The sequence below is a fragment of the Haemorhous mexicanus genome, chromosome 10 (genome assembly GCF_027477595.1).
Source record: "Haemorhous mexicanus isolate bHaeMex1 chromosome 10, bHaeMex1.pri, whole genome shotgun sequence".
Lineage (NCBI taxonomy): Eukaryota > Metazoa > Chordata > Aves > Passeriformes > Fringillidae > Haemorhous > Haemorhous mexicanus.
In genome coordinates, this window is record NC_082350.1 from 24,934,911 (window position 1) to 24,946,699 (window position 11,789).

The 11,789-nt window shown below is 39.0% G+C and overlaps 1 protein-coding gene across 1 annotated transcript in view; it reads left to right on the top strand.

The window, feature by feature from the left end:
* The window catches only part of IFT80 (intraflagellar transport 80), a 34,654-nt gene extending 23,137 nt beyond the window's left edge, over positions 1 to 11,517 (top strand). The window contains exons 12-20 of the mRNA XM_059855850.1: positions 375 to 538; positions 1,094 to 1,158; positions 1,556 to 1,691; positions 2,067 to 2,214; positions 3,185 to 3,356; positions 5,087 to 5,176; positions 5,276 to 5,448; positions 6,480 to 6,603; positions 8,860 to 11,517. Of these exons, the coding sequence (XP_059711833.1) occupies positions 375 to 538; positions 1,094 to 1,158; positions 1,556 to 1,691; positions 2,067 to 2,214; positions 3,185 to 3,356; positions 5,087 to 5,176; positions 5,276 to 5,448; positions 6,480 to 6,603; positions 8,860 to 8,973 (1,186 nt within the window). The 3' untranslated portion in view covers positions 8,974 to 11,517. The remainder of the gene's footprint in view (positions 1 to 374; positions 539 to 1,093; positions 1,159 to 1,555; positions 1,692 to 2,066; positions 2,215 to 3,184; positions 3,357 to 5,086; positions 5,177 to 5,275; positions 5,449 to 6,479; positions 6,604 to 8,859) is intronic.
* The last annotated feature ends 272 nt before the right edge of the window (positions 11,518 to 11,789 follow it).

Here is an 11,789-nt window from a genome sequence, read left to right on the forward strand (position 1 = left end):
CATAAATAAACTTATTATCTATATTATAAATAAGTATCTGTATTTATTATATTTATAATGATTTTTTTTTAATATAAGTATATAATGAACAGAATAAGCTCAAATTGAAATATCAGAAATAAACAAAAAATACCCAGGTAAAATCATAAATATTTGACTAATAAATATTTCTCCTGGAAAAAATAATACATTCATCCCAAACTCTTCTATCCAGAACTTCCAGAATATCTTGAAAATGTAAAGCTTGGAGTGCTGCAAGCTGGAAGAACAGCTGCTGATATTAATGACTTCCCCATGGTGGAAAATACCTTTTTTTCTATCATTTACTGATTTATTTCTTTGTTGTTGGGTTTTTTTTTTTTCCTTTTCTTTAGGCATTTTCTTCTGGTGGATGGTGCAGGACTTTATTTATATTCCTATGAAGGCAGATTGATTTCCTCTCCCAAGTACCCAGGCCTGAGGACAGATGTTCTGAGTGCCCTGACAGTGTCCCTGAGCTGTGACACCCTGGCCCTGAGGGACAAGGCTGATGAGAAGGGTAAAGCCTGCTTGATTCACCATCAAAACTCAGATATTCACCACAAAAATGAATTTAACTAGTGGGGCTTGCTTAAAATTCATTTAAAACTTCCAGAGAATGGTTTGGCTCTGAATTTCCATTGATATATTCCAATATTCCAGTTGATCCATGGAATATTTACAGGAAATAATTGAATAAGGTTTTACTCCCTGATGGGATTTTTTAATTTTCTCTCTTTCTGAACATTCCCATTGGTGAAATTGTGGGTTAAGATGGAGTCAGGCTGATGTTGGAAATGTGGATTTATTTAAATTATGGAGGCAGGCTTTTATGACATTTGGTGTCATTTCTGGAAAGCCCCAGAGACAGGAAGTGAAAAATAGGGATAAGAAGTGAAAATTCAGTTTTTTGTAAGATTTTGTTTTCACCATCATGTGAAAATCTCTGGTAAAACTCACATGGAATATTTTATCCACTTGCACTGAATTACACTCAGAAAAGAATGGAATCCCTAGAAAAATCCTTTAAGAACTTCTGCTTTTATTGATAAAGTATATCATTATTTTTCTTCAGTTATCTACATCTTTGAAGCTTTATCTGGGAAGCCACTGGGGGATGGCAAACCTCTGACCCACAAGGTAAAGGGAAGGCTTTAATGTCTTTATTTCACTCAGAAATTAAGAATCACTAATGGTTTTCCTCAATAATGGGACTAAAAACACATGAAAAGATTTAAAATCTTAAGAGCAATGAGCTTTTCAGCTGACTTCTAATGCTTTGTGTTGTCTTCAGAATTTTTTTAATCTGTGTGAAATTTAGTTTATAAAATCACAGAATCATGGAATGGGTTAGGTGGGAAAGGACTTTAAAATAATCTTAATTTTAACCCCATGGAATGATTTATTCCACAGAGAAATCACACACAAAATGTTTTTCCAACCCAATTTATCCAAGAATTTTGGGGCCTTGTTTTTAGGAAAAAAATCAATTTGAATGTCCAAAATAAAAATCAGAGCTTCTCTTTTATCTTTTCAGACAGAGATTGTGGAGATTGCTTTGGACCAGAAAGGACTGACAAGTGAGAGAAAAATTGCTTTTATTGATAAGAACAGAGATCTTTTCATCACCTCGGTGAAAAGGTTTGGGAAAGAGCAGAAGATTGTCAAAATAGGTGAGAAAAATTCAAATTGGTGCTTGGGAAGGTGCTGGGAGGGAAATAAATTTGTATTTAATGCAAGAGACAACATTTTGCTTAACGAATAGTGAAATTGAATTTGGAAAAAAAGTCTTTGGCTTTTATATGATAGAGGTAGAAAAAATTTCAGCAAATTTCACCAAAATTCTGTTGATTTTTCTATCATTTCCATCCAAAGCAGCTTTTAAAATGCTACAAAACTGGAGTTAAAACCTTAAAAAAGCAACCAAAAATGCTGAATAACCACTTTGTTCTAATTCCCTTTCTTTTGAAGTTTCTCCTGGAAATATCTTATTTCTTTCTTTATCTGTTTATTGATTTATTCTCATGATTTGTTGTCTGTAAATGAAGGGACCATGGTGCAGAGTTTGGCGTGGAATGACAGCTGCAACATCCTCTGTGGCATCCAGGACTGCAGGTTCACAGTCTGGTACTACCCCAACACGGTCTACGTGGATAAAGACCTTCTCCCAAAAACCCTCTATGAAAAAGATGCCAGGTAAGAAATCCTTCCTCATCCAAATAGGATTTATTTTAATTCTTCCCCTCATTTCTTAGCAAATTGCGCTCAGGAGAAGTAAAAGCTGGCCTTGCAACTTGGAAAATCCTTGAGAATTGAGGAAAAAGGGGTTTGTAAGGAGAATTACAAAGTTGAGGGTTGAAATGATGATGCAGGGTTGGAAAGCAGAGCAACATCTTGAGGTAAAAGCAAAATTTGAATTTTTTTCTCATAAAATTTTACCTCAGGTTTTGTAAAAAAAACCCAGAAAAGATTTGTTCCGATGACGTCGGCGATTCAAAGTAGCAAAACACCGGGCCACAAATAATCAATCTTAAATCCTTTCCCTATAAAAACAACTAAATCCTTGTGGGAATCTACAAAATCAGAGGGTTTTGGGAAAGCTGCAAAAGGCAGGCCTCAGAGACAGCAGAACTGTGATTAGAGCTGAGCAGTGCCATGAGATTGGTCAGCAGAAAAATGATTTAACAAGTAGAAAAGCAAGGACAAGTAGAACAATGGCCTATTAATACTTGTCTAGGATAACTTCCTAAGCTGCAGAAAAGTTTATCTAGCAAGATATTAGGAAGTTTGAAGCTTAATAATGGAGCTCTGTGCATTGTGTTTTAAGGCTTAGGAGCAGGCATTGTGTTCTAAATAAGCAGGCATTGTTTAACCAAAGGTAGGTGTGCTTATAGGGGTTGGATGGAATCACTGTCAATATGCTTCTGCTTTGAGGGACTGGTCAAAAAGGTTATAAAGTAAGTTGTAACATTAAGTTCTTGGTCTGCTGCCTGGGATGTGAGCTGCTGGCATCTTCCCATTGTCATAGCCATGGAATGAGAGTGATGCTGAAAAATCCAACAGCTCAAGGCACGTTCCACAGCAGCCCCGTCCCGTTTGTGGTTTGTACAGAGCCCCCAGCCAGTGACAATGTGATAATCCTGACTTCTTTTCCTTCCTGGGGCAGTGAGTTCAGCAGGAGCGGGCAGATCGTGAGCTTTGTGGGCAGCCAGGTGACCATCAGGAGGGCAGATGGCTCCCTGGTGCACCTGCACATCTCGCCCTACGCCGCCATCCTGCACGGCCACGTCAGCTCCTCCCGCTGGCAGGACGGGCTCAGGCTCTGCAGGTTTGTCAAGGTACGCCTCCTTTTGGGACTGTTCACAGCCATTTCCTGGGTTTGGGTGTCCTTCAGCACTGACCTCTCCATGTCAAGTGGTACAGCTCCTTTCCAGCCTGCCTTGGCGCTCGGTTCTGTCCCTCGTGTCCTGAATTCCAGGACATCATCATTCCATAAGTTCCGTGATAAATAATAATTCTTGGTTTTAGCCACACCACAATCCAGCTGGATTGAACACAGCTGCTCACAGAACAGTTCTAAACTTAATTTTTTTTTAAAGTTTTTAAACTCCAAATCTGGGCCTTAATATATAACCTTAGACCTATAAGACCTTCAACCTTTAACTTTAAGGTCTGGGCCTTAATATAACCAATGAAAAATGACATTTCCACAATTCCCTGTTAATTTCCGTATTTTATTTCACTTCTTTTTATTTTTTTTCCTTTCCCATTGCTTTCTTTTGTATTTATTTAGACAACAGCAACAGATGAGGTGAGTGTGGTAGTTTATGAAACAACAAAATCCCTTCAAACCTTCCTTCCCATTTATTCCTAGAGAATTTAGTACCTTAAATGTGTATTTCCGATATTTGTGTAACTAATTATTAAATTAATGCACATCCAGATAATTTGGGTTGCATAAGTAGAATTAATTGTAACAGAATCTTTATTTGCACCTGATTTAAGCATCCAAGTCAGGATATTTTGATTCTGGCAGTCCAGGTAGAGAGAAGAAAGTATTTCCAATCAGGAATAACAAAATGAGTCTTTTTTTTGAGGGGAAAAAAAGCAACAAGAAACAACTTGGAACCATCAAAAAAATAATTTCATCTCCTGGATAATTTCAGGCTGAGCTTTTTCAGCATTTTATCACCTGATTCTCTAAATAAAAGGGAATTGGGAAGAGAATGTGACAAAGATTTTAGGAGCATTTGATTCTCTGAACAATCTTAATTTTCCCAAATTCTGGGCTTACTGCAGGAGGGTTTGTCCTGAGTGATGGAAAAGTCAGTTGGGAAATATGGGAATGTGTTTAGAGCACCCTCAGTGCAGCTGCTCATTCTGATTCCAGTCAAGAGTGATCCTTTTGAAGTCTTTATTTCCAGATTTGTTACTGAGCACACTCAACAAAATTCTCCTTAATTCCTGGACCAAAAGTCCAAAATTGCATTTTTCCTGTCACAATAGAGTTTTAGATGTGGTAGCTTAAACTATATTGAAATGTGGTTTATTAGTGTGTCTTTGTCATAATGTTGTCACTTGAAAATCCATCAAAATGTCATTTAGGGTCTTCCTAGATTCTGAGCTCATGGGGTTTCCTCAAGGTTGTGTAAAATACCCCAAAAAACCCTCACAGAAACAATAAAAGTAATATATACAATAATAATACAAATAAAATAGTAAAAAAGTAATATATACAAATATAAATATTGAATAAATAAATAAATATGTCTGTGATTATGAATTTGTAAATAAATAAAATATAAATATGTAATTTAAAGTAATATATACAATAATAATTAAAAGGTGTAATATTATTATTACCATGATGTTTTTCTAATTCCTAGTTCTGAGAAATAATTCATCGTTTCCTAATCAGAGACTTTAGAGCCCAGTGCCATAAATGACACACAGAGAAATGTAATATCACACATCATTTTTAAGCCTTGTGCAGTTGCTTTGAGGAGTCATTTGCAGCACGACCATGAACATTTGAAGGTTTCCCAGTTGTTTTTGTTTTGAATTTCAGGACCAGACGCTGTGGGCTTGTTTGGCTGCCATGGCAGTGGCCCACAAGGACATGAGCACGGCTGAGATTGCCTATGCAGCCATTGGTGAGGTGAGCAGGCCCAGGTAGAAATGGAATTAAATCCCAGTGACATCCTGGAGAGCCAGGCTGCTGAGTGAATGACTGTCCCTGCTGTCCCCTCCTGAGCAGATTGACAAGGTGCAGTACATCAACTCCATCAAGGAGCTGCCCTCCAAGGAGTCCAGGCTGGCTCACATGCTGCTCTTCAGTGGGAACTGCCAGGAGGCTGAAACCCTCCTGCTCCAGGCTGGCCTGGTTTACCAAGCCATCCAAATCAACATTAACCTTTACAACTGGGAAAGGTAGGAGTTGTTTGCCATTAAAGTAAGTTTTCCTAATTATTTCCATCAGTTGTTTTATTGCTGACTCATTTCTTATCTTGTAATCACCCACGACTTCAAAAAAAGCTAATTAAATCATAGCCTAAAAACCCAGCAGTTTTGTGTTTAGAAAATACAAATATTTGGTGAGAAAAGCCCAAAATATTCCTGGAAACATTTTGAAATAACATTTTGCTTTCTCATCCCTGCTAGCACAGAGGAGCCCTCAGTGATGCCCCAGACTGGCTGTGGAATTTGGGCTGCTTGGAAATGTCTTGCTGCTAAAAATAAAATTGTGGCTACCCAGACTCCCAGCATTGTGTAGGTGGAGAAAATATGGATTAAGGCTGAGAAAACAAAGGAGGAATTTCTCATTTAAACAAAACCCCCACGTTCTGTTTTGGGACAGGATCCTCTGAGTTGTTTACTCCTGATTTCTCTGCTGTTCCATTGATACTTTCAGGCAAAAGGTTGATTTTCCCCCACAGATCTGTAATTTTGCTTTGTTATGAAGCTGTGTCAGGGGAGGTTCAAGCTGGATATTAGGAAAAGAATATTCTTTTATTCTATCATCTGAAAATGCTCCGTAGATCAAATATCAGTGGTTTTAAACCATTGAGAAGAAACCAAGTGTGAGGAATGAATTAAACTAATCCAGTGTCTGACCTTTTCCACCTACACAATATTTATAAATATTCTAAATCATGAATGTGTATTGTGAGCGTTCAGAACCTACCTCTGACTAGAAACAAGTTATTAAATATTCTTATTTTCATGCTAAACTCTGAAATATTCTGCATTTCCTTGAAATGAAAAGCCTCCTGGGCTCCAATTAATGATGTGATGAGGTTGGCAGTGGGAATGATTGTTGGGTTTGGTTCATCCCTGGCTACTTTGAACCTCCTGATGCTAATGTGGGGTTGGATTTGGGATCTCTGCCCTCAGCCTCAGAGTTTCTGGGTGATTGTGGTGGTGCCAGAGCATTTCCCCAGCCCTTTCCTGCTCTCTTGCAGAGCCCTGGAGCTGGCAGTGAAGCACAGGACACACGTGGACACGGTCCTGGCTTACAGACGGAAATTCCTGGAGGATTTTGGGAAAAAAGAAACCAACCAAAGGTTTTTGCAGTATGCAGAAGGTGTAAGTGTCCCTCAGGGTTGTTCCTGCTGGAGGCTGGGGTGGGTTTGCACCTCAGTTTTCCTTCTGTGGCTCAAATGTGAACAGAAATGTGGAATTTTTACAGGTTTTGGCCTAATATTGGCCAGGAATAGCTGGGCATGGGTTTTATTTGAAGATTCACAATATATATATTTAATACCTGGTAAAGATCACACAAGGGAAGGCACAGTTGTTTTCTATAAACAGGGAGTTAAACTTCACCATGGCTCAACAAGTCTCTTAAATATTTCCAACATTTTCTGTGGCATTTTATGGATAGTAGCAGTAACAAACTTTGAAGGAATCTGGGTATTTATCAACTGCAAACCATGCTGACTTTAAATACCATCAACAGTTCAATATACATTCATTGGAAACCCTCTGCATCCCCAGGAAATCAATTTCTCAGTGTTTCACACATCCTGAGGGCTGAGGGCACATCCTGGAGTTCAGCAGCTGCATCTTGGATCCCACTGGAATATTTCCACACAGGAGAGGCACAATTCCCTCCTGTCCTTCCTGCCTCTCCCCTCCTTGTTCCTCAGCATTCTGAGGGAGGAATGATCCAGAGCACCTTTCCTTTGGTGGAATCCTTTTATCCCCTGCAGCTGAAGGGTCAGGGAAGGCCTGGGCTGGGAGTTCCCTCCTTCCATGGACACCTGGAATAAAGCTGGATTTCTAATGGAAGGCATTAGCTCTTAGCACTTGAAGGATTCTCATTTCCTGAACAAAATCAGCCCCTAACAAACCATTCCACAGTAATTTACCTGGAGAATACAGCACAGGCTCCAGGCATTTCTGTCCTGCAGCTCTGTGTGCTCTGTAAAACCCATTACAGAGCAAAAATCTCAGAAATTCCCTGATGCTTCTGGTGGACATTGGAGATAATCCTGATTTTCTGCAATTCCTGGAGGAAGCTGTAGGTTCCATCAGGATTCCTAAGGAGCTCCACCTTGGCAGTGACAAGGTGTGAGCAGGATGATTTTTCAGCTTACTCAGTCTTGAAAATGGGAGATTTTGAAGCTTTCTAAAATTTGATTTGGAAATTTGGAGATTTTCTTGAAATTTGACTTTCTCCCTCAGGAGATTTCTGGAGGGATCCTTTTCCACATCCAGGTGCTGGAGGCCTTTGCTGGATCTGTGAATAGGAGGGATCCACATAATGTGAATTTTAAGCTGTAATTAAATTCCTCGTGCAACCTGTCAGACTCATAAAGCACAATCAGAAAGAAACTGATAAGAAAAGCAAGATTTTGTGCTGCTGTTCCTCCTCCAGGATAAAAAAGGGTCTCAGTTTCCCTCTCACAACATAAAACCTCTTCAGGCTTGAATAAGGAGTTTTTCCCTCTGTTTTCTGCAGCCAGGCAGGATCTAAAATTGTGTTTATTTTCCATGGCAGGTTCTCAATAATTATACATATCTGAGTATGCTGGGCCCAGTCAGTGCCTCCAGAACTGAGGTGTTGTTATTACATTTTCACCTGAGAATGTGGGTGTTTAATTTCACTTTCCCTCTTAGAGAATCTCCCCTGTTATTCCATTGCCTAATTCCAGAGGGAAATTCCCTGTGCAGTCCTTGAAATTCTTCTCCCATGCCCCCTTTGCCAGTGTTAATTCTCCAGGTATAAACTGAACTGCACAGTGACATTTTTGGGTGTGTTTTTATGCTCATCAGATGCACCATGATGCATTTTTTATTTCGTTTTCAAGCGTTTTTTGGGGAAGAAACACCTTTTCTACCCACATTTGTGTTGGGTGCTGTGTGCATTGCCTGGGGTTTCACTGCCACAAGCACAGCCAGAAAATGCCAGTTCTCTGCAGCTGGAGGAATGCCAGGGCTAAAACTGAGCCCTTTCTTGGTGCAGAAGGGCAGGTTCAAGCAGGAATCTGATTGCTCTTGGAGCAGATAACTGGTTTAATATCCTATCAGCTCTTGGAGGAGACATCACTCCTGAATTAATGGGGCAGGGCTAAATTTTCAGGATCAGGACACTGATGTCCTGCTCCTGAATTAGAAGCAGGTTATTTTTGTGTTTTATTGCCAGACACAATGAGCTTTATTAAAATAGCCCAGGTTTGGTTTATTTTAAAGGCAAAGCTCAGTTAGAACTCAGCTGTGCCTTCAGATCTTGCAGGAGTTTGGGTACCCAGCACTTGATAATTGTATTTTTAAATGGAATACCTGACCTGGCTCTCTCTGATGTTGAGCTCTCTGTGTTTCATTTTTCTCTTCTTGCAGCTGGAAGTGGATTGGAATAAAATCAAAGCCAAAATCGAGATGGAAATTGCTAAAGAGAGAGAACGAGCAGCAGCCAGTGCTGCAGGGAGGAGCAGTGTGACTGTGCAGCAATAATTCACATTTTGGGCACCTTCAAAGTGCTGCTTCAATATTTGGTACTGCTTTGTTGTAAAAAAAAATCCACAGCAAACATTCTGTGGGTCACAGGAGAGGGGATTTCTGTGGATTTCAATCCTTGGGTGGCACACAGGATTAATTATTTCCTTTCCCTTTGAGCTGGGTTTATATTCTGGTTCCAGTGCTGACTCCATGTATGAGAACAAAGGGAATTAACAGTTGCTCTCTTAGTGATTTTAAATTTTCATTGCCATTAATATTCTTTGACCTGGGTTGCCTCTACTGAAATCACAATTTAAGGCCCAAGCTGAGCAGTTTGGTCATTGCTGCAGACTTGTTTCAATTGCCCCAAAACAAATTTAGCAAACTGGAAGTGCTGAAAATGAAAAGAAAAAAAAAAAAGGGAGCTTGAGCCTCTCAAGTACAAATATTTCCCTCACAGTTGTGGGAATCATATTTGTTAGTGAGTTCTTTAATAGATGATTTCAGATCATTTCAGCTACTCAGGTTTGTCACTGAGCAAAACATTCAGCAGTAAAAGGATTTTTTTTTTGTTTAAAGTACTTTGGAATGTGCATTCAGGGTTGTTGGAAGTAACAAACAGCATTTGTAGCATCTGATGTGTAAAATTGACAAGGATATTTAAAATAAGAGAATATTTCATGTCTTTTTTCTGCCCAAAGCACTTGATTTGTAATTTTTTTTGAAATTTATATTATTTCATCAAGATACATTTTTCTTTGTTTCACACCCAAAACTGGCTTCATTTTCTTCATGTTATAAATATATTTCCAGTTTATTTCTCACTGACAAGGTTTATTATGTATCTTTGAAATGTTACCAGCAAAATGTTAAATATCTGTACAAACAGCAAATTTGTAAATCATTGTGTGACCCTTTCTTGCACAGTTCATCAGTTTCTTAATAAAACCAAATCAAAGTGGAGATTTTTAATGTACCTGAGAGCTGCTGCATGTGGGGATCTCCACTGAGTGCTGAAAAAAGAGCATTTGGGGTGTTTTAATTCCATTTGGAGGGGATGGGAGAAGTGTTTAATTCCATTTTTTATCACACACATCCAGTCCTGAGCATCCTGGTGTTAAAGAGAAAACAAAGCAAAATATTTTGGAAAATCACTTTTATTCCAGGGTTCTAAATAGAGTTGTGACCCTGGGTGTGAAATGTGAATTTCAGGATATTCTCAGGAGGAAATGTTCCTCTGTGCCTTTGGTGGCGTTGTGGCAGGGAGTTCAGGGAATGTCATTCCAAGGGAAGTGCCATCCATCCATGCCAGGGGAGCTTGGAGCTGAATTTTCTGAGGTTTCCAAAGTTTTGCATTGTATTTTTACCTGTTTCCAGTTATTTCAGTATTAAGTGAAAATAAATAGCAGAAGGATACAGATGTTTCAGGTACATTTTGGTTACATTATTGCCCAGAACAAGAAATTCTTTTAAAACCCTCTTTTAGAAAGAAATACCTCTTATTTAATTACTGACTACTTGATTTAAACCATCATAAACCAATTTAAGAAACAGAAATCAATTAACATGATTAAAATTCAGTTGTTCAGGTGCTGCTGTGATGGATCAATAATCAAAAATAACCCAAATTTTGTCGTGGCAGGGTGGGAGTTGAGTTCACTCACTTCATTTAACCTTGGCCACAGTAAATCCTCTCTGGTTACAGAAAGGGAGGTTGAAAAATGCATCTTTAGGTGAAAAATAAAGTCCTCAAGTGAGGCAAAAGTAAAAGCTCAGGTGGGTGTTTAAAACCCTACTGCATATTTGTAATAGTTCAGAGGGAAAATTAAAAATAGCTTTTGTTTTCTGGTTTTTAAGGCAATGACACTTTGAGATCTGGATTGGTCTGTGGGATTTTACCCTTTGGGACTGGAGCAGGAGGAAGGTTTGAATCATCTGACATGAAAATTTGATTTTACAGATTATGTGGAACTATTTCCTGCAGAAAATCTGGTGATTGTTGCCTGATTCACTTCAGAACAGTCACAAGTATAAATGAGCAGCTGTGGAAAAGCCTGAAGCTTTCTAAAATCTAATTCTGAAATGTTACCAGGTATTTATAGAAATACAAAGTTTGTATCACCCACAGCTGGGGGCAGGCTGGAGAGAAGCAATTCACTATTTTTATATTAGAGATATGGTTTTTATATTGGCTTTTACATGTTTTTATTAAACATTTTAAGACCTCCATTTCTTTATTTTGATGATAACAGAGATGAGATTTTACTCTGCAGGGGGTGGGGAAGAGCCAGGGAGAAAAATGGATTTTATGAATTGATCACATGTGAGAATCTCTATTTCCAAAGTTTGTTTCTATTGATCCACATCAGTCACGGGTTGCCTTGTGCTATAAAATTTCCAGTACTGGAATTTAACCTTTTCATTTTAGTTCAGGTGCCTTTGCCCTCCTGTAAAAGTTTGGGAAAACAGGATGGGCTGGTCAGGGAAAGAGAGGGACGAGCCTGCACAGAGCTTGGTTGTACAAAACAATAAAATATTTCATTATTTCTGGGTTTTTCATGAAGGGTCTGCAAGAATGATCTTACTTCATGAAAAGAAATGACTGTGCTAGTTGGAGCCCTGCAGTCTTGAAAATCTAATCTGTGTTTTAAATAAATAGGTTTATTTATTTATGCAGGTTTGCTTTGCCATTAGACACCTGCAAAAGAGGGAAGGGAAGGGAAGGGAAGGGAAGGGAAGGGAAGGGAAGGGAAGGGAAGGGAAGGGAAGGGAAGGGAAGGGAAGGGAAGGGAAGGGAAGGGAAGGGAAGGGAAGGGAAGGGAAGGGAAGGG